The following is a 21377-nucleotide window of genomic DNA, read 5'->3' as shown; positions in this document are numbered from 1 at the left end:
AAGTATTTATAAAATAGGCTTGTAAGTGAACATGCCAAGGAATTGAAAAACAAAACTTAAATAGTGATAGCAAGAAATAAAATAAGAAAGTAAAAACATTCCGCTATTATATCCTTTGTAACCATGGTCAGGATTCTGAGGTTCGGTAGGTAGTATAAGTGTTGCAATAAATCAAGTGTGTCATTAGAGAGAACTCAAGGTCAGTTGTAAAGCAACTCTCCAGTTCTCTTCTTGAATGAGATGTACATGTGAAGGTCTTACTCAACTATAATTTATTTTTAAGATAATAAAAAGTCGTTAGTGTTGATACCCTCACATCTGTGTAATTAAATATTCTATCAACATGTGAAGCAAAAGAGAAAATTAGTCGCAAGTGTGGAATAGTAATCATCATGATGATAAAAACTTGGCGAAATTTCATGTACTTCTAAGCTACCAACAGCATTGCTAGGTCAAAATAATCCAAGGGAATAGGGATAACCTGTAGTTATTCAAGTAACACTGGATCTAAAATTATCATAAACTAATGTAGAATATCTATTGTGTTATAACCAAGTTCAGGCGGAAGATTTTGTACAGGTGATCTACAGAATCGTTTTAAGTTATCGTAAAATGTGTGATATTCAGTTTCCAATCGCTTGCTTGTGGCATTCTAACATTACCATAATCTCTGAAGTCACTGAATGTTGAATACTATATACATGTTACAGTATTATTTTGAATGAAATATAGTTTTGTTTTTTATATGATGGATATTTTCAACTGACTTTTATTTCTTAAGAGTTTAACCATTGGATCATCTTTTCGTGATTGGTGATATAATGCCTTCTGAGAAACCATGGCTTCTGGGTTTTATCTTCATTGGAGTTGGAACAGTTGTTCTTTCAAAAGAAATAAATCGGGAAGACGACACTTCACCTGAGGTACCAGACCACCTTGTCTGGCCATTAGATCACTCCAGGTTTCAAGACGAGTTTTCTTCGTGGTCCGATTACAGAAAACCTGAACAGTTGGGAACACGGAAAGTGAGAAAAAAGCCAAACATAATTCTTATAATGACAGATGACCAAGATGTTGAATTAGGTTGGTTTATTTTGATAAAAGTTTAAAATGTAACACTTTATTAGACACTATGTCTGTGTACGCACGCATAATAAAATGTTTAGTGACCCTAATACAAGTCTAGATACTGACCTTCATATGTCAGGGTCAGGAGAAAAAACTTACTCCTTAAAAAATAGACTGGGTCTTTCATATACTGATTGTAATGAATTTAATGCAAAAAATATTCATTTTATGTTGCTTTGACTTAAAAACTTCTTACATTTACAGTGTAAATTATGTTTTACGTAAATATCACACATTTTTCTTTTTATTCATATGTAAACAGTTTGAACACTATCTGGCTGAATTCATGGATTTGTAGTTTCCAAAGTCAATTGTTTTTCACCTCTGCAGAACTAGTCTTATCCACGAAGACTGCTCCTGGTGCGCGAATCGGGACTGGTATTTAAAATGTTTAATAACTTTTAATATACTTTGAGACTTCACATAAACATCAAAAAATGGACAATGCATATCTCGTCTTTAAACTTGCTAAGAAGAGTTATATTTTAACTACATTCTTCTGTGTCTCGCAAATTTTCTCTGTAACAACTTAAATTGACGAAGAGTTTATCATGAATTTGACCCTCGAAGATTTCATTCATACAGTTATCAACAATCACTGAGTAAAGTCAGAAGAAAGGTGTATTTAATAATATCTAGTAATTAAATAACCCAAACAATCAAAACCGAAGTAACAATATTTATTTACATTTAACCTTTTGACCATAAAAGTAGAAAAATAATAATATTTAGTAATTAATAATATCTAGTAATTAAATAACCCAAACAATCAAAACCGAAGTAACAATATTTATTTACATTTAACCTTTTGACCATAAAAGTAGAAAAATAATAATATTTAGTAATTAATAATATCTAGTAATTAAATAACCCAAACAATCAAAACCGAAGTAACAATATTTATTTACATTTAACCTTTTGACCATAAAAGTAGAAAAATATAGAACACTGTAATGTGATTTTAATGTTGGAAGGGGTTCAGCCTATTAGAAAAGAAAGTAGAACCATTCATTAGATACGACATAAATTATACTACATATATTATGGGAAGAAACTCGCTAGATGGAGCTACAGTGAAGATAGAATGGTTCGATTTCATAGGCAAGAAGGTATAAACTGAATTTTTAGGATGTTAAATAAAGGAGAGAATTCAATTATCTGAAAGGAATAATAATAATAAATGTTATTTAACACGAACATGATTAGGTTTTGGGTTAATTAATAGGCTAAGATTGGTTGGTTGGTTTAGAGGAGGGTATCGAACCCTGGATTTTAGCATTGTAAGTCAGTAAACTTACCACTGGGGATAGTAATAATGTTCACGTTATATTTCCAACAATACTTAAGAGGAGTTAATGGTATCTTAAAGCAATTTTTATTTCATGTATTTAAATACGTGACATTCATATAATTTGATATCATTAACGTTAAACCAAATTTAACCTCGGTATAATACCATTTGCAAATATGATTAGTGGTACTGATATATTGGTTTATCATTTATACAATATTATCCCGGTAGGAAACTCACCCTCCCCTTTTAAAAATTTTCAGTTCTAAAAGTGTCCCCTGGTGTTACTTTTAATTATTAATAACATTAAACTTATTATACACAAATAAGTAGATATAAGTAGTTTCTTGTTGTTATATGTAAGGAAATAATTTTATGTCAAATTGAAATATAAATCTTTTGCATTATTGGTATTAAAATTTATAAATTAAAGGATTTTCCCCTGCGTTTTTATTTTTTTTCTGCAGATAAATTTGATATTGTATGAAATTCTTAAATTGTAATTACATCTAATTAAATGTGTAGTTATTTTACGTTAGGAATTTTGAATGTTCTCTCTTAACCTTTTACTGTCTTGTTTTAAGATGGGAAAGTTGTCCTGTTTTATTTATAATTCATGTATGGTATTTAAATCACGTAACACTAAGCACAGGTTTTTATGCTATTCTTATTTCATAGTTTTGTTGAAACCTTTTGGGTGTTGCAACAAAGATTCGTCTTCAAGGTGTGTAAAGAACTCTTCACATGGATGTATGTATGTATGTGCGTGCAGTAGAAGTTGATTAACAAAAGGATAAGTTAAGTGTATAAATCTGTGTGATGAAGGTGGTGTACTTGTGTGTAATTACCAGGTTGAGACATCATCGGTAACGTGTATCTTTCTTGTAGGTAGAATCATTTGCCGCTCCTTAAGTTTGCATCGAAAGGGTGGGTAACTGGTTGGAGTTATTGATAGCATGTGTAGGATGTTCTAAACATTTTCCTTGTGTAATTTTTACTGGTATTTAGCATTCTTGGTTTTAATGTGTGGGATAAAAGGATGTCTTCACTCGTTCTGTAGTTGGATTGGTTTTTAATATGATCGGTTAATAAGAAAATAAACCCTGGTGACCAAGATCATTTGAACTTACTGAACAAAGTTCTAGATAACCAACCGTACGTGATCTGTTAGAACGTATCTAGCAAATATTAATTTATAAGCTTTAAGTATATAACTTGATCATTGCTTGTATTTAGGCTCCTATGAAGAAGGCCCCGGCATGGTCAGGTGGGTTAAGGCATTCGACTCGTAAATTGAGGGTCGCGGGGTCAAATCCCTGTCACAGCAAACATGTTCTCCCTTTCAGCCGTGGTGGCGTTATAATGTGACGGTCAATCCCACTATTCGTTGGTAAAATAGTAGTCCCAGAGTTGGCGGTGGATGGTGATGACTAGCCTCTAGTCTTACGCTGCTAAATTAGGGACGGCTAGCGCAGATAACACTCGAGTAGCTTTGCGCGAAATTCAAACAAACAAACCTTTGAAGAAATTTTAAAATTCGTGTACGTACTGTTAAGAATTTACTCTGAAATGTATATTTTGACGGATGTTTTACTTTCGTTTATGTTTTTTGGATCTTTTATTTTTAAACAGGGTCATTGAACTTCATGCCAAAGACTTTGAGGATACTTGGTGAAGGAGGTGCTCAATTCCGTAATGCTTACGTCACAACTCCGATGTGTTGTCCATCTCGAAGTTCAATGCTAACTGGCCTCTACGCTCACAATCATAACGTTCACACCAACAACGACAACTGCAGCTCTCCCCAGTGGCAACAGGAACACGAGACACGAACCTTTGCTACATATTTGAGTAATGCTGGCTATCGAACGGGTAACCTTTAGATACATTATTAAGTAATTGGATTATTTTAAAATAATGTCGTTTTTTTTTGTTATTGTTCTGAATAAAAGCTGCAGAATAGACTTAACTATCTGTGCTGTACCCAACACAAGTATTAACACCCAATTTGTAGAACATTACAAGTCCTCGGCCACGAGGGGAGCTGGTAACATTTACGTTATTGTTACCTGGTCATTTTTATTTTTATATAAATAGAAATGTTAACATCGCAATAAACAGGAAGAACTTACAAGACATACATTATGGTAAACAGGAAGAACTTACAAGACATACGTTATGGTAAACAGGAAGAACTTACAAGACATACGTTATGGTAAACAGGAAGAACTTGCAAGACGTGCGTAATGGTAGGGAATTGGTAAGACGTTAATTAGGCTCAAAAAAAAGGCGGGAAAAACTATAGCTTCAGAAGATGGAAACTTTTGTAACAGTTTTTCATTGTACTTAGGCTTACCCTGTTAAACTAGTAGCAACAAAACTGTCCCAGAACGAAAGAAAATTTCAGAATTGAGGTTTTTTTTTAATTTATTATCCTTTTCACCTCTCTATGGGTGAATAATGTTTCTTGTAAACCGTATTTTTACTTGTTTCAATTTGATTAGAAAGAAAACTTGAATAAACATTTAAATATGCTATAATTGTTCTGAACCCAGAATATGGGGCTTTTAATAAAATAAAAAGTATTTGTTATAGTTAATGTAGTGTACACTTACTTTAAGTTATTTTTTAAAAGAAAATCTATTTATTTCCTTTGGGTTTAGCCTACTTTGGCAAGTATTTGAATGAATATAACGGAGACTATATACCGCCTGGTTGGAGAGAATGGGCCGGCCTGATAAGAAATTCTCGCTTCTACAACTATACGATCAACATGAACGGAAACAAGATCAAACATGGTGATGATTATTACCATGACTACTACCCTGACTTGATTGCTAACGACAGCATGACATTCTTACGGCTGTCAAAACAGTACTTTGCTGAAAAGCCTGTGATGTTAGTAATGTCCTTTCCAGCACCTCATGGGCCAGAGGAATCGGCCCCCCAGTACCAGAACCTCTTCCACAACGTCACTACTCATAGGTGAAGTTTATTTTAAATCACTTTAGTTTGATGTAAACAAGTGTTCAATCTTCGTGAGTTCATATTAGTAACATTTACTGAAACAATTGGAAAGTAAACAATGTGTATTCCAGTTGTTAGCACTTGTAGTCAACAATGACTTTATAAGTTTCGGTTATAAAACTTTTCTTATAGAAGAAGGTTTAACCATTTTGTTGTTGTGCAGTCATAATATACTTTTTTTTCTATTTTTCTTTTAATCTTATGTAATTAATATAATAATAATCAATTATAATAATCAATAATAATCAATATAAGAATATTTAAAGCTATTTATATAACATAAATATTACTAGCCAAAGACTTGTACAGTCAAATGTGGAAGAAGTAATTCTGTTTTGTAACTAAATCATTTATTTTATGGAAATATATTACTATCTATAACTAAACTAACATATTTTAATGAATAAAGTTAACTTCAAAATTCTTTAAGACTACTCCATTTGGATTAAAATTGTTATTTCAACATTGTCATTGTAATCCACCATGACACTGTTTTATTACATTTGTTGATAATTTAGCACAAAGCTATTTGTGCTCTGTCCACCAGTGGGAATCAAAGGATGGACTGCAAGTGTGTAAAATGCTAGCGACTCCCCAGATGACATTACTGCAGAATCCAAGTATTACATATACTAGATATTTGAAATTCTTATATCTAGCTTCCGTAAAATACAATATTTTTGATTAATTCAGTTCATTTTGGCCTGGCATGGCCTAGCGCGTTAAGGCGTGCGCTTCGTAATCTGAGGGTCGCGGGTTCGCGCCCGAGTCGTGCCAAACATGCTCGCCCTCCCAGCCGTGGGGCGTTATAATGTTACGGTCAATCCCACTATTCGTTGGTAAAAGAGTAGCCCAAGAGTTGGCGGTGGGTGGTGATGACTAGCTGCCTTCCCTCTAGTCTTACACTGCTAAATTAGGGACGGCTAGCACAGATAGCCCTCGAGTAGCTTTGTGCGAAATACCAAAACAAAACAAACCAAACCAGTTCATTTTTCAAAAATGGTCAAGCTGGTGGTTATTTTTTTGAGAAACTAATTACAATTATATCAAAAATTAACTGATACATCTGAACAGAGTAATATATAAGCAAGTATTAGTTACCTAAACAAGAATATTAAAACTTAATACCAAAATGCCCAGCAAATAGATCGTTACAAAACAACTTTTAACACTGTATAATATAAATATAGGACTTTAAAAAAGTGTTTAGTACAGATAGCTAAGCTATACAATAATAATAATAATAGTATGAAGGAAAAAAACAACGGTGAAGTTAAATCAACACAACATTTTCGTCTTTAGTATACGTACGTCATCTGTTAGCAAATTAAAAATTTGTTTTAAATTAATCGTTTTTATCGACATCTGTGTGTAGCCCTCCCCCCATTAATTTAGTATCTGTTTATTTCACATATCAGTTAAGCTAATAAATGCAAAGCATTAGAAGTAATTATATAATAGTGATTTACTTAATACTGTATTAATTTGTTCCCAATAATAACCTACACATTTCTTATGTCTGAAATTATAAATTTAAATTCCTAATTTATATATTTTAAATCTTGCAATTTTTATAATATTAACTAATGTTGTATAGGAATATTTTCTACATAAGTCTTCTAATCACCATCTATGTGTAACTGTTTTTAAATAATTCCAGTATAATCCCATAAAATTTTGTGAGAAGATTCTTTGTTTTTTTTTTTAATTTTGCGCAAAGCTACACGAGGGCTATCTATGCACTGAGAATAAATAATATTATGGAACACAAGTCTACGGAATTTATCCTACTAATATATTTTTCAATTGTATTACATTATAGACTGTAATAAGAACTTGATTATCTTAGGACTATATTTTTCTGTACTTGAAAATGTTTTTGTTTGGATGGTTATGTGAAAGATATTAAACATGCATATTTTTTCAACATTGAATAAATGTTTGTTGTTACATAATTGTTTCATAATACTCTTTAATGTTTTGTCCAAAATGAACATAGTACATTTTTCTAGGACTCCAAGTTGGAACTATGCTCCAAATAATGATAAACAGTGGCTTCTTCGTTACACTGGAAGAATGGAACCTGTTCATATGAAGTTCACCGATATCCTCCACACTAAACGGTTACAGACTTTGCAGTCTGTTGATGATGCTATAGAAAAAGTAAGCTGGTTTTACTAAGAAATTTTGTTAATATGTTTAGCAAGGAGAGAGTTATAATTGTTTTAAGTTCAAGTAAAAACATAAAAGGTTCTAACAAAAGTGAGAATGTCTTTTCTGTCACTGAATTTTGTAACATTTAAAAAGAAACCTGTTCGTTAATTTCACTTTCCCCAGTCCTTTAATTGAAATATATACTAGTTCCATGAAGGCTGTACCACAAGCTAGTGATTTCATGAATATCTTTTTCAGTAAATTATTATTGGAAATAAGTAACTTGACACCAAAAAAACCCAACAGTTTTGGTTTATTATACGTCAGTTATTTAGATCAGAAACAAGTTATTTACAAAGTTGTCACTGACCCGTACTTGCTGGTGTTGGAAGTGGGAGAGCTTGGCTAGACGTGCAGAATTTACAATGAGAGATTGAAAGTATGAGGAACTGTTACAATCAGCTTAATCTAAAGATGTTTGGAATTTACAATTACTAAACAAGTCAAACATATATAAGTGGGGGAGAGCTAAAACAGTCCCAGTACCTCTGTTTTTGTTAAATTATAGTGTATTAATTGGATTAAATCGCATTCAGTGTTAAACTTTCTGTTCCAGTGCTTAAGTATTGGCCCAAGATAGATTTTCTCTTGCGTACCTTAAAATATTTTTATATGTAGACAGTTGCATACAGAAACCTTTTTAAGCAACATAGTAAATTAAGATTATAATATGTATATATGGTTTTAATGTGTTTTATAATATGTATACAATTATGATGTGTTATAATACGTATATACAGTGTTTTAAGCTATTTAATTAAGAAACTTTCCCAAAAAACTGCTAATCATTGCTTCAAAATTTCATATGTACAAAAAATATTAAAAATAACGCAAAGTTTAAACATGCTGTGTAACGGAACGCAAACAGAACTGAGAATGAAGTTAACAGTATACAACAATATCTATTAAAGTTGCTTGTCTATTATGTGTTTAATTAATTTTTAGGCCCTGCATGGCCAGGTGGTTAAGGTGCTCGACTTGTAATTCGAGAGTCACATGTTTGAATCCCTGTCACACCAAACATGCTCACCCTTTCAGCCGTGGGAACGTTATAATTTGAAGATCAATCCCAGTATTCGCTGTTAAAAGAGTAGCCTAAGAGTTGGTAGTAGGTGGTGATGACTAGCTGCCTTCCCTCTAGTCTCACACTGATAAATTAGGGACGGCTAGCGCAGATAGCTCTTGTGTTGTTTATCATCATTCAAAAACCTTATACTGTCCATCAGCAATATCAGGTACTCAACATCAGTATGGAATGGTGTTATTTTTTTGGTGTTAAAATTTAAAATTTTTGAATGTTTAATTTCTTGTAACTTATGTTTGCTTTTTTACGTGTGTTGTAAAGAACTTGTACAGTATCAATGAGGATGAGAAATTATTCTTTATATTGCTTTACATACTGTACTACAAAAAACATGGATTATTATTTTTGTAGTTATTAGTTAATGTGGTAAAGCATCGTTCATTTCCAAATTATGGGCTGTGGGATCAAAGAATTGCTAATGATCATTTGTGGATTAAAATAAATGTAACTAAAATAGGAATGTTACTTTATATATAACCTAAAATAACCAGCAGATAATTATTTTTTTAGGTGATGAATTTTGATTTAAAGTATTAACAATTTTCCATCTTTAGTATTAAAAGCCAACAAATTCTCTCATAAAATCTTAAGTCTTCACTTTTTGTTCAACTCAGTAATTTAACAGAATTCTAAAACATCCTTTTCCAGCTGTACAACGAGCTAAAGAACCTAGGAGAATTAGAAAACACCTACATATTTTACACATCTGATCATGGCTATCATTTAGGTCAGTTTGGGCTAGTAAAGGGCAAATCTCAGCCCTTTGAATTTGATGTACGAGTACCTCTTCTGGTGCGAGGACCTTTAGTTCCTGAAGGTGTACGGTGAGTTTCAGATGTAGGTAGTGATGTTTATATTTTTAATTCTCATAATTAACAGCTAATTTACAGTTATTAAACTTTGACCTTAGGTTTTTACTTTAGTTCATTTCACTGTTTCTTTGTCAAGGTGTTAAATGTGTCTAAATACATGGAAGGATATCTAATTTGTTAAATTCATTTAACTTGCTCTCAAATGTGATATAGGTACAGTCATTGAAGTTCATATTAAAAACAAAACAAAAAACTGTTTACTTAACTTACTTTGTAAGCATCTTGTACATTATTAATGTAATTTGAATTACATCAGTTGTATTGAAAATTTGTAATTTGTTTATTATTCCAGGATTTCTGACATTGTCATTAATGTGGATTTGGCTCCAACATTCTTAGAATTAGGAGGAGTCAATCGACCTGAACACTTAGATGGCAAATCTATAGTTCCTTTACTAAAAGATGCATATGAACTATTTAGGTTCGTTTCAGATTTGAAAAACACAGATTTTTTTTAATTTTCACATATCATAAAAAAAAACGTATTTACTGTTGTATTTTGATAATGACAAATTTTATTTTAATTCATAATAATTATTAGAACAAGTGCAATTTAAAAAAAACATGAAATTTGATTTCCCAATAAGTACTAACATTTTCTTTTGTGAGACTTCATCTTTTATGTATAGGAAGAAATATATTACATCCTTGGTAGTTGTCAGGACTTTATGTATGTCTGCTAAAGATTCTTCTACAGTTGATGTCGGTGACTTGTTAGCAATAAAGGGCTAGCACACACACTACTTAATTTAAAATAACATTTTCAAAACAAGTCAGACTATGTACACAAATTCTTTAGACTATAGATATAACAGTTGTATTTCAAGCCTTAAATAGTCTTTTGTGTATCTTGTCAAAAATTCACTTAGGCTAATTCAGTTACTTTAAAATACAACTGACAAGACAAACAATTTGCCTCTACTTTTATCACTATAGTATTTGTGAATAATTCACTTGTTTTACCATGTGGGTTGCTACAGTTGTATCCTGAACTTTAAATAATATTCATTTTTTTCAAAGTCTACCCAGGCAGGTTCAATTACTTTAGAACACCCTTTGACAAGACAAATTATTCTCCTTTATTAAACCGTGAAATTCGGTTTAAAATATCGGCCGTTGTGGCTAATTACTCGTATGCCAATTAACTTCATGTTCTCTATTTTCTGACTGTATTTAACTTTCACTTTATATCTTTTATTTGTGCTCATTTTGTCACCTATATTTACGCTTATTACTGAGGCCTTGAAGTTCTTGTCAACCACGTAAATGGCTCTGATTTAACTCAGTTAAGGTAATGAAAAACACACTGAAGGTTTGAGTAATGGGACATCAGCAGTGTTAAGAAAGCCTAATCAACAGTGTAATTGTAAACACAACATGCATCTTGTAAAGAGATACATGATGAAATTTGTCAGAACTAACATTTTTATAACAATTGGTCTTCTGCATTGCTGTCATGAAAACTAAACTATTATTAAATATTAACACGCAAAATAAATAATACCTACATTAAACAGTTGTGGCTTTGTTTCGGGTTCTAAATTGTAAGTTTATTGTTGAGAACCTGGTTCTCTGTCAGATATTTCATTATATTTTTTAGTAAGTCGAGAGAAGTTTCTAAAGAAGTGAAGTTAAAGAAAGGATGGCGGGACAGTTTTCTCATTGAAAGAGGGTAAGAAGTGTTTAGTTAACCCTAAACGTAAGATCGTTTGTTTGCAACAAATAAAAGCAAAAAAATTTGAAATGATGCACTTTACTAGTGAATGTTTCTGAGACTTGAATATTTAAGAGTAATGCAATATCTTAGTGAAATATCTTTTTTTGAATTATTGTCCTGAAAATAAAATGAAACATTTTAACAAACTCTAATATGCTCCAAAGATATTTTAAATATGATAATGTAAGTCATTTAATCTTTGATGTCAGAAAAACTTGTACATTTAAGAAGTCTTTAATACAATTGATAAAATCCCTGTAACTTAACTACTTTTGAATGGTTGATTTTTCTTCTTGAGGGGCAAACTGAGAATGGTGGTGTGAGTGATAAAAGGAGTTGAGTGACATCACAAAGGTCAACTGGACTTCCAGGAAATGTTTGATTACAGTTTTTAATATACTGTTGTAAGTGTGTCTCGTTTCTGGTGTAACACAGGTGGAAACAATAGGTTATGCTAGAAAGGTGTTTGAAATTCTTGGATTTGGAAATAGTGAAAAACTATATGTTAAAGTATTATCAAGGTGATGTATGAAAATGTACTGAAAACAAAATGTTAAATTGGTCAATTTCTAAAGGTAGACATGGAAACTAAGTGTAAATGAATGTTAAGTATTAGAAAGATTCAAAGTAAACATTGAAAGTATATACTAAGTGAAAAATAATTCTTCTTATAGAGAACAGATCAATGATTGGAGATCACAGAGTCCAGGATCTAGATTCATTTCACAAGGTTGAACAATATTTAAATTTAAATCTTTATTCTGATTGCTGTATCGCTTTTGAAACTTAATCAATTTGTCAAGTCAGAATATTTGACACTTTTACTTCTATTTAAATGACTCAGGTGATACTTGTAGAATTTATTCCTGTTTGTCTGCAATGTTTAGTTGACCTGGACTGCATACTTCATCACAGTTGTATTTTTTGCTGTTAATAGCAACAACAAGAACTGGTTGTTCTTTCCTTATCATACTCTCATTTCCTTATGATAATATCTATAGTTTATAAATTTATTAGTGCAGGGTGTACTTCAACTGCTTATAAAACGTAATACTGTAGAACCTGAACTCTGTAATTCTGTTGGTTCATGAATAAAGAAGTTCACTGTAGTCCTAATAAGAGGTTCTTGTAATACTTGGTACATTAACTTTGAATGGTAAAATTGAAATCTAAACAATCTAGCCTATTTCACGTTCAGCATAAGGAGATTCTCTAACTACTGGCTTGTCATATTTATATCTGGGTAATCTAGTTCTAATGGCTAATCCAGATGTTGTACTTCTTAGGATTAGTGTGGTGATACCTGAAAATACTAGTCCTGAAGAGTAGCAGATGTGTAGCTTCTTAGAACAGATGGAAGTGGGTGGGATACTTTTTATTATATGGTGTTGGAAGATTTTGGTATTACTTCTGAAAATTAATTGTAAAGATGCACATTAGTTTTATTGAGAAAAATAACCATAAGGGAGAAGGTGTCTCGTTTGTTTAACAATAGTTAGTTATGAAGAAACTTGTTTATCAGGTGATATTTATTTGTAATTTTCAGTATGTGTGACTTGTAATCTTAGAACATTCAAAATTAGAGTAGGTTTTATTCTTGGTTCAAACTTAATTAATTAACCAGAATTTGTACCTTCATTAGCTTTATGTATCGGCTTTATTAGGAGTTGTTGATAAGTCAGAATTTACCATTTTATTAAAATTAATAGAAATATCTTGTAACAAGCCTCATTTTACATTAAAGTAAGAAATAATAATTCTGTCAGTATCAAAGTACTCATTCTAGCTACTTAAATGAAGACCTATAACACTACAGAATGACATAAATCTGGTTATAATAAAGATTCTCTTAGCGAACCCATTATCAATTTTGTGTAGAACATTTACATATAAAAAAATATTCAATATGTTGTCAGAAAATGACTGTTTGATTGTAACTCTTAAAGAAATAATCAGGAAAACATAGGAAACATCACACTTACAGTATGTACTGTACTTTCTACCTTGTTTAGTAAACTCACCAAAGGTTATAAAGACATGTATTCTGAAAAATCAATGAAGAAAAAAAAATTGATTGCAGAAAAGTGTGGACAACCAGAATATTCTTCACCTTGCAAGTTCTTCCAGGTTAGTCCAGTTCAAAATAAATGAATCTAGTCCAAACACTTTAACATTATAATTTTCTCATGGAACAAAGTTTCGCCACTTCCGTCACGTATGTGTATTTTTACTTTTACTATTCATTGTAATTTTAATAAAAGATGGCATTTGCTATTTTTGATAAATTTGTTTGAAGAAAAACTTGAATAAAATGTATAAGTTACTTGAAGCTAAGTGTAATGGAATCAACAAGTGGAGATTACAAGATCAGTTTGTTGTTATTTAATTTAATAATCAGAGTACATTAAGAATACTTAATTCAAATCATGAACAGAAATGGGAATGTATATACGACGGTGAACGCTGGCGGGTACGCAAGTGTCGAAGTGCTTATTTTGATCAAAGAATAAACAAGAAACAGAGGAGGAACTGTTGGTGCAACAGTGAAGAGGATAGTTTATTAGCGGAGTATGCCAGTAAAGCCTTAGAGATTAAACAAGCACACAGTAAGACATCTTTTGATCTAGCTGGTACTGCTACCAAGGAGTTGGCAATGAAACCTCAGGAACGACTACTTCAACGAAAGTTCCTCAAAGAACATGTTAACCAAGGTATTTAACTTTTTTCTTGTTAGTCAGATATGAATGTTTCGTTGTCTTAAGATTGACCTATTTTTTGACTTGTTGTATATTTCATGTTAAAGATTAGTTAATATTTTCTTTATGCCATAAGACTCATCTGTAAATCATGTACATGACTTAATTACAAGAGAGAGAGAGAGAGACTGCTTTGATATAATAATTATTGTAAATATTTGGTAAGTCAATTAGTTTATTTTTATCTTTGTATGAAGTGACTGTGATCTTGAAACAGCTAGCTTTTATTGAATTGCTGTAATTTAACAGACTTTGAAAGATGTGGAACTCTCTCTCCCCTTGTCATATTGTATTCCTTGATGTATTCTTCTAGATAACTGTATAACACTGTAGCGTGCAAATATTTGTTGCTGTAGCTGTTCCATGAGTTAAAATGAAAATATCTATTTGGGTAAAATCTTGGTCATCTGTATTTTGACATTCTGCATGAATGTGTTTTGTTAATTCTGAATAATGATCTAATTTTAGACCACCAAACATGCTCTAAGCTCTGGGAAGATGAGGCTAGTCAGTAGTACACAAGATAAGTGTAATTCCTTTGTCACAATACTTGGTAAAATAAACTTGTGTAAAAACGGACAAGAAGAGCTAACTATTTTCTCTTTTTGATAATGAAATTATCTCCTGATGAGTGTTTCACTATGCCTTCTGTGAAGAATTAGTAGAAATTGAATGTGGGTATAGTAAGCATAGTACTTCACTTTACAATTAATAAAGTCAGAGTTATAAACTTAAAATCATAAAGGGACAAAAATGAGCTTATTAGCCTATCAAGGATGCCCCTTCCAACTATAATCACTCCTTACTACTTGTGTATCTATTCAAACTTTTCGTGAACTCAGTTAAAGTTTCTGTCTCCACCACCCATGAAGACAGCACATTCCAAAAGCCATCCACCCTGTTTGAAAAGTAATGCTGTCTAAACTTCTAATGATTCTTCTGCTGTCAATATTTGAACTTATGACCAATTGGCCTGTTGTTTTCACTACTAAACACAAAGTTTCATGGATCTATACTAGCAATACTGTTAATATTCAGCCAAAGGACCTATACTAGCAATACTGTTAATATTCAGCCAAAGGACCTATACTAGCAATACTGTTAATATTCAGCCAAAGGACCTATACTAGCAATACTGTTAATATTCAGCCAAAGGACCTACACTAGCAATACTGTTAATATTCAGCCAAAGGACCTACACTAGCAATACTGTTAATATTCAGCCAAAGGACCTACACTAGCAATACTGTTAATATTCAGCCAAAGGACCTACACTAGCAATACTGTTAATATTCAGCCAAAGGACCTATACTAGCAATACTGTTAATATTCAGCCAAATCCCATCTGACCCTTTTTCTATACAGAGAAAATAGGTTTAAATATTTTAGTCTCTCCTCATAGGACAATCCTACCATTCCAAGTATCATCCTAGTGGCTCATCTTTGAACCTTCTCCAACAATTCAATATCCTTCTTGAGGATGGGAACCCAAAACTGTACACAGTACTTTAAATGAATCCTTGTAAGTGGTATATACAGTGAAACAATAATATTCCTTGTCTTTTATTCAGTGTTTCTGTAGATGCTTCCCCAAATCCTATAAGCTCTGTAGCTAGTTACAAAACAGGTGACTTTTTAAAAAAATTTTTTCATTACCAAGTTTTTCTTTTTCTCATCCACAGTATTTAAATTGTAACAATAATTTCAGTTGCGAAAACTTCATGTGCATCACCTTACGTTTTGGACAGTTAAACCTCATCTGCCACTTATCGGCCCTCTGTATCAAATTATCTTAACCATACTTAAGTCTGCAGTATCTGTGATACAGTTAGCCATCCGCAAAAGTCTTAATCATTATTTGCAAATTTCAAAATTTTTTGATCATTCCAGAGTCTGAATTACTAATATAAATCACAAACTGCAGAGGACTTGGTGCAGAGCTCTGAGGCACTCTGCTTGCAACTGTGATCTGTTTAGAACTACTTCCATTTATTACTACTCTGAGTTCTGTTTCCAATTTAATAACATTTTATCCACACCCACAGATTTCATTTCTGTAGAAACTCTTTTCTGAACCATCTTATCAAATTTTTTCCGAAAATCTCCATAAATCAAATCTACAGTATTTCCTTCATCAACTCTTGCAGTAGCATCATCAAAGAATGTCAAAAGATTTGTTAAACAGCACTTTCCCTTAATGAAACCTTGCTGGCTCTTTGACATTATGTCAAACTACTTTAAGTGAGTCTGCAATGCTTCTTAAACACATTCCAAAAATCTCTAACTACTGATGTAAGACTAACTGACCTATAATTCCTGGTCAGTGTTTATTACCTCCTTTAAATATTGGACTGACATTAGTGAACTTTCAGTCTTTTAATACTCCTCCACTATTCAGTGTTAGCTAGTGGTTCACAGACAGTTTTTAAGTTTCTATAAAACTTTAAGATAAGTTTTCCAGCTTAGGGGATTTATCAATTTTTAGGTTTTCCAACTTTCTCTTATAATTTCAGAACATAAAATGGTCTCTTTTTATATCTGTACTTTTTCCATATAATAAATGCTCTGGTTTAAGCATAATTCCTTTGCAAAACTTAAAATATCATATTTAATAAGTTTAAGAGGTCCAATCTGCATCTTAACATTGCTTCCACATCATACACCCAAAGAATATCTCGCTGTTCAATTTAACTCTTTCAAATAGTTTTTACCCTTTTAACTTTCTTTTTAACCAGTTTTTACTAATGAAGATTCAAAGTTGTATTCATTTTGAACAGTTGACTGATGGAAATAAAGTCAAACCTTACAATTACATTAATTCTAAGCTTGTTAATAAAAAATTGTAAAGTTTAAAAACATGATAAAGCTCTTGGGCCTGGTAATATTTCTCCAAGGATTTTGAAGGAACTTAATGACTGAAATATGTGAGCCACTTTCTACTATTTTTTGTTAAGCCTTGAATAGTGGACAGTCACCAAAGAATTGGATGTTAGCTAATGTAACTCCTCTTCTCAAGCAACATAATGTAATTGTTCCAAATATTATAGGCCAAATAGTTGTGGGAAAATTTGGAAAGTCTGATAAAAGATACTTTACAGAGTCATTTAACTTTAGAGTTTTATTGTATAGTCAGCATTGGTTTTCTGAGGGAAACTCTTGCTTTGTAAATCTTTTCATCTTCTTGTGTAGATGAGGGTAATGGTGTAGATTTGGTGTATCTGGATTTATAGAAAGTATTTGACAAGATGTCACATAAAAGGCTTGTATAAACAACTATTTCTGTAGGCGTGGGGGATAAGCAGAGGGTTTTTATAAATGTAGTTCCAGCAAACTGGATTAATGTCACACATGGGGTACCTTGGGGCTCCGTCTTAAGATTTTAGCTCTTTTTGATTTGCATTAATGACATAGATGAAGGAATAGTCAATGAATTATTTAAATATGTTGATGATATAAAGGTCTTGGATGTTGCTGGCTGTGAAGAGGATGCTGCTGATTTACACAAGGATTTAGATCATTTAGTGAATTGAGCAAATAAATGGCAGATGAATTGTAATTATAAATGCAAGATATTGCATGTGGGCAATCAAAATTTGAATTATAAATATAATTTCGATAGGAATAATCCTAACAGTACCATGAAAGAAATGGGTCTTGGTGTAATGATTGATCAGAACAGATGGAAGTCCAACGAGTTTGCTGTGGCTAATGAAAGGGCAAATAGGATTTTAACTTGTACTTACAAAAATATTGAATAAAAGTCTAAAGAGATTATAATTTTATTGTACAGGTCTCTGATTAGGTCAGATTTGAAATATTGTGTTCATTTTTGGACTCTTTACCTTAAAAAAATACATTGAATTTCTGGAAAGGGTTGAGAGAAAGAATACAAAAATGGTGCCTAAGTAGAACAATAGGATTTTAGATTGTATCTACAGAAATATTGAATACAAATCTAAAGAGGTAATAATTCATTGTTTGAGCCACATTTGGAGTATTGCATTTGGTGTTGGACTCCTTACCTTAAGAAAGACATTGAATTGTTGGAAAGGGTTACTAGAATAGTGTCTGGGATTGAGGGGGTTATCATACAAGAAAAGATTAAGGTCTCTCAAATTTTCTCTTGAAAAATAAAACAGGAAATATCTGATTGAGACATTTAAGATTATAGAGGGGATTATGAATGTTGATGCACAATCTTTGTCATACTTAACAGTGACAAAAGTAGGACTCAAGTATATATTTTGGCAAAGTAGGAGTCATCTCCAGCTGAGACAGTTTAATTTTTCTAACAGGGGTGGTTTGCCATTGGAATGGGTGGCCTTAGGGTGTTTTGGAGGCATAAGTTTAAATGAGTTCAAGATAAAAGTTAACTATGTGAATGATAAGGGCTGACTTCAAGATCATTTTATAATTTATTTGACTTGTTAGTTTACAGGATGTGATAGCTGAGATGGACCAATAAGTCTCTAAACATTGTTATATGTTTAATAATTAATGGGCTTAAACTTTAAACTTTGAATTTTTTGCTTCTTCATGTAATGATAACCATTTCTCCTTCTTAAGGCTTCAGGCCTATTTTTGTTGGATCTCGCAGAAGACGGGAGATTTTGGTTCCAGAGTCATTACAAAAATTTGATGTGAATGGTGTCATACAGTTATCACATTGGCTAGATCTCACTGTGAAAGATGATATAACCTCACAGGTAAAGAAGAGGTGGAGATGGGTCTAAAATAATATTAGAATTATTGTTACTTAATTTTGTATGATAAATGTTTATTACTTTGAATAAAAATGAGTAAGATTTGCAACTAAACAAAGAAATTCTACAAGTATTCAATTTAATTTCTATATATATCGAGAAATACAAGAATGATGCTAAGAATCAGATATTGTGAAACTATAGATGTAGTGATACACTTCTTGAAACTATGGGTGTAGTAACACACTTGTTAAAGTATGTACCTATAGTCACGTACTTGTTAATATCAGTGCACATTGAATGAGAGGTATCACTGAAAGACTTATCTTTGTGATAAATCCTCGATCTCAGCACGTCTTTATGATCTAAGCATGTGAATATTTTGTTTTCGTAAAACTGTTGAATACCTTTTCCAAAACGACAATTTATTTACAATGGTGTCACCCTACCAATAAAATGCTCAGGAATTTGAAAGTGTCATTCTGGATGTGACTGTTAAGTGAAGTGCTAATTTAAAAACATTTTAATATAATTTGCTTAAACTCGTTTTGAGCATACAAGACAGAATTTTCAGACAAAAACTTTTAATATTAATACTTATTGCACAGTCAACTTAGCTTTCTACTCTGATTTCCAAAGAACATACTCTTTCCACCTTGGTACCTTATGAACTTTCAGAGTGAAAGGTCATGTTTTAATTTGAAGATCCCTTTCCATGTTGTGGCCTGGTGGTATGGACACTTGACTTGCAAGTTGTGGATCACAGGTTCAAATCCCCTCACCAAACATGCTAATCTTTCCAGCTGTGGAGGCTTTATAATGTTTCATGCAATTTCACTATTCATTGATAAACATGTACCCTACAAGTTGATGGTGGGTGGTATTGACTAGCTATCTTCCCTCTTGTCTATCACTTCAGAATTAGAGATAGCTGTACATGTACCTTTGTGCAATATCCAGAATCGAATTCTTTTCACACCAGTTCATAAAAAATGAAGCTTACTTATAACGTGGTGCACGTTCATAAAGTTTACAAGCTCATTGACTGTATGCCACCTCCAGATACGTAACAGGAGTGGTTAACTTTTGACATTTCAGGTTTTGGTTGATGAAATTCTCTCTGCTTTAGTGTTCCACCATTTACATATCTTAACTTTTCTAAGAGATATTATTTGTTGTAGAAGACTGTAAGAAGGAATATTATGAAATGTTGCAATATATGAACCTCACTTGTATTAAATGATGTAAAAACAAATTGCTAATTACAATGTTTAAGCATTCACTTTGACTTCCTCCTTTAATTACAACATTTCTTTTGACTGTGATTATTAAATTGATTTTTTAAAATAAATTTGTCAGTCTTTGAAGAGAAAAGATTATACTTTAAATTACCCACCAGTACTCTTACATATTACTGTAGCATGGATCTATATTCTCTGCTAACTTAACCATAAAACTGCTTCCTCAAGCAGTGAAAACAGCGAGATCTTTTTTATCTGTCTTTGTTTCAGACGAACAACAGTGACTTTATTATGGGTTTTCATGAGGATTACCTGAAAAGCTCGGAGTTGGATAAAAGTTCTACTCTTACCTACCATAATCGCAATCACAGAATTGCTCAGAGGTCTGTGTCCAACGGATATCACTCCAAATCCAACCCACATGGCTGTGTGGCCATCTCTAGTAATTCTGTTATCTGTGTAGATCCCATCTATTATGACCAAAAGATTTGGAGGAAGAATAAAAATCAGCTAGACTCAGCAATCAAGGACCTGAGGCATAAACTGTATGAGCTGAAGGTATGAAAGAGTTTAGGAACTTCATAAACTGTATGAGCTGAAGGTATGAAAGAGCTTAGGAACTTTCATAAACTGTATGAGCTGAAGGTATGAAAGAGCTTAGGAACTTTCATAAACTGTATGAGCTGAAGGTATGAAAGAGCTTAGGAACTTTCATAAACTGTATGAGCTGAAGGTATGAAAGAGCTTGAACTTTCATAAAATGAGCTTAGGAACTTTCATAAACTGTATGAGCTGAAGGTATGAAAGAGCTTAGGAACTTTCATAAACTGTATGAGCTGAAGGTATGAAAGAGCTTAGGAACTTTCATAAACTGTATGAGCTGAAGGTATGAAAGAGTTTTTAGGAACTTTCATAAACTGTATGAGCTGAAGGTATGAAAGAGTTTTTAGGAACTTTCATAAACTGTATGAGCTGAAGGTATGAAAGAGTTTTTAGGAACTTTCATAAACTGTATGAGCTGAAGGTATGAAAGAGTTTTAGGAACTTTCATAAACTGTATGAGCTGAAGGTATGAAAGAGTTTTAGGAACTTTCATAAACTGTATGAGCTGAAGGTATGAAAGAGTTTTTAGGAACTTTCATAAACTGTATGAGCTGAAGGTATGAAAGAGTTTTTAGGAACTTTCATAAACTGTATGAGCTGAAGGTATGAAAGAGTTTTTAGGAACTTTCATAAACTGTATGAGCTGAAGGTATGAAAGAGTTTTTAGGAACTTTCATAAACTGTATGAGCTGAAGGTATGAAAGAGTTTTTAGGAACTTTCATAAACTGTATGAGCTGAAG

General features: G+C 32.1%; 1 protein-coding gene across 3 annotated transcripts in view; it reads left to right on the top strand.

Annotated features, from left to right (window-relative positions):
• LOC143246660 (extracellular sulfatase Sulf-1-like) overlaps positions 1 to 21377 on the top strand; it is an 82703-nt gene that overhangs the window by 47649 nt on the left and 13677 nt on the right. For all 3 annotated transcript variants that reach the window (XR_013026090.1, XM_076493722.1, XM_076493721.1), the window contains exons 2-12: positions 782 to 1083; positions 4052 to 4291; positions 5083 to 5404; positions 7459 to 7609; positions 9393 to 9568; positions 9909 to 10037; positions 11217 to 11288; positions 13346 to 13460; positions 13768 to 14044; positions 18656 to 18795; positions 20304 to 20591. Coding sequence is in view for 2 of the 3 variants with exons in the window: in XM_076493722.1 (XP_076349837.1) it covers positions 822 to 1083; positions 4052 to 4291; positions 5083 to 5404; positions 7459 to 7609; positions 9393 to 9568; positions 9909 to 10037; positions 11217 to 11288; positions 13346 to 13460; positions 13768 to 14044; positions 18656 to 18795; positions 20304 to 20591 (2172 nt within the window). In the remaining variant the exon portion in view is untranslated. The remainder of the gene's footprint in view (positions 1 to 781; positions 1084 to 4051; positions 4292 to 5082; positions 5405 to 7458; positions 7610 to 9392; positions 9569 to 9908; positions 10038 to 11216; positions 11289 to 13345; positions 13461 to 13767; positions 14045 to 18655; positions 18796 to 20303; positions 20592 to 21377) is intronic.

The sequence above is a fragment of the Tachypleus tridentatus genome, chromosome 3, assembly GCF_004210375.1.
Source record: "Tachypleus tridentatus isolate NWPU-2018 chromosome 3, ASM421037v1, whole genome shotgun sequence".
NCBI lineage: Eukaryota > Metazoa > Arthropoda > Merostomata > Xiphosura > Limulidae > Tachypleus > Tachypleus tridentatus.
The sequence above is the reverse complement of the archived record's forward strand: the minus strand, read 5'-3'. Positions and strand labels throughout refer to the sequence as shown.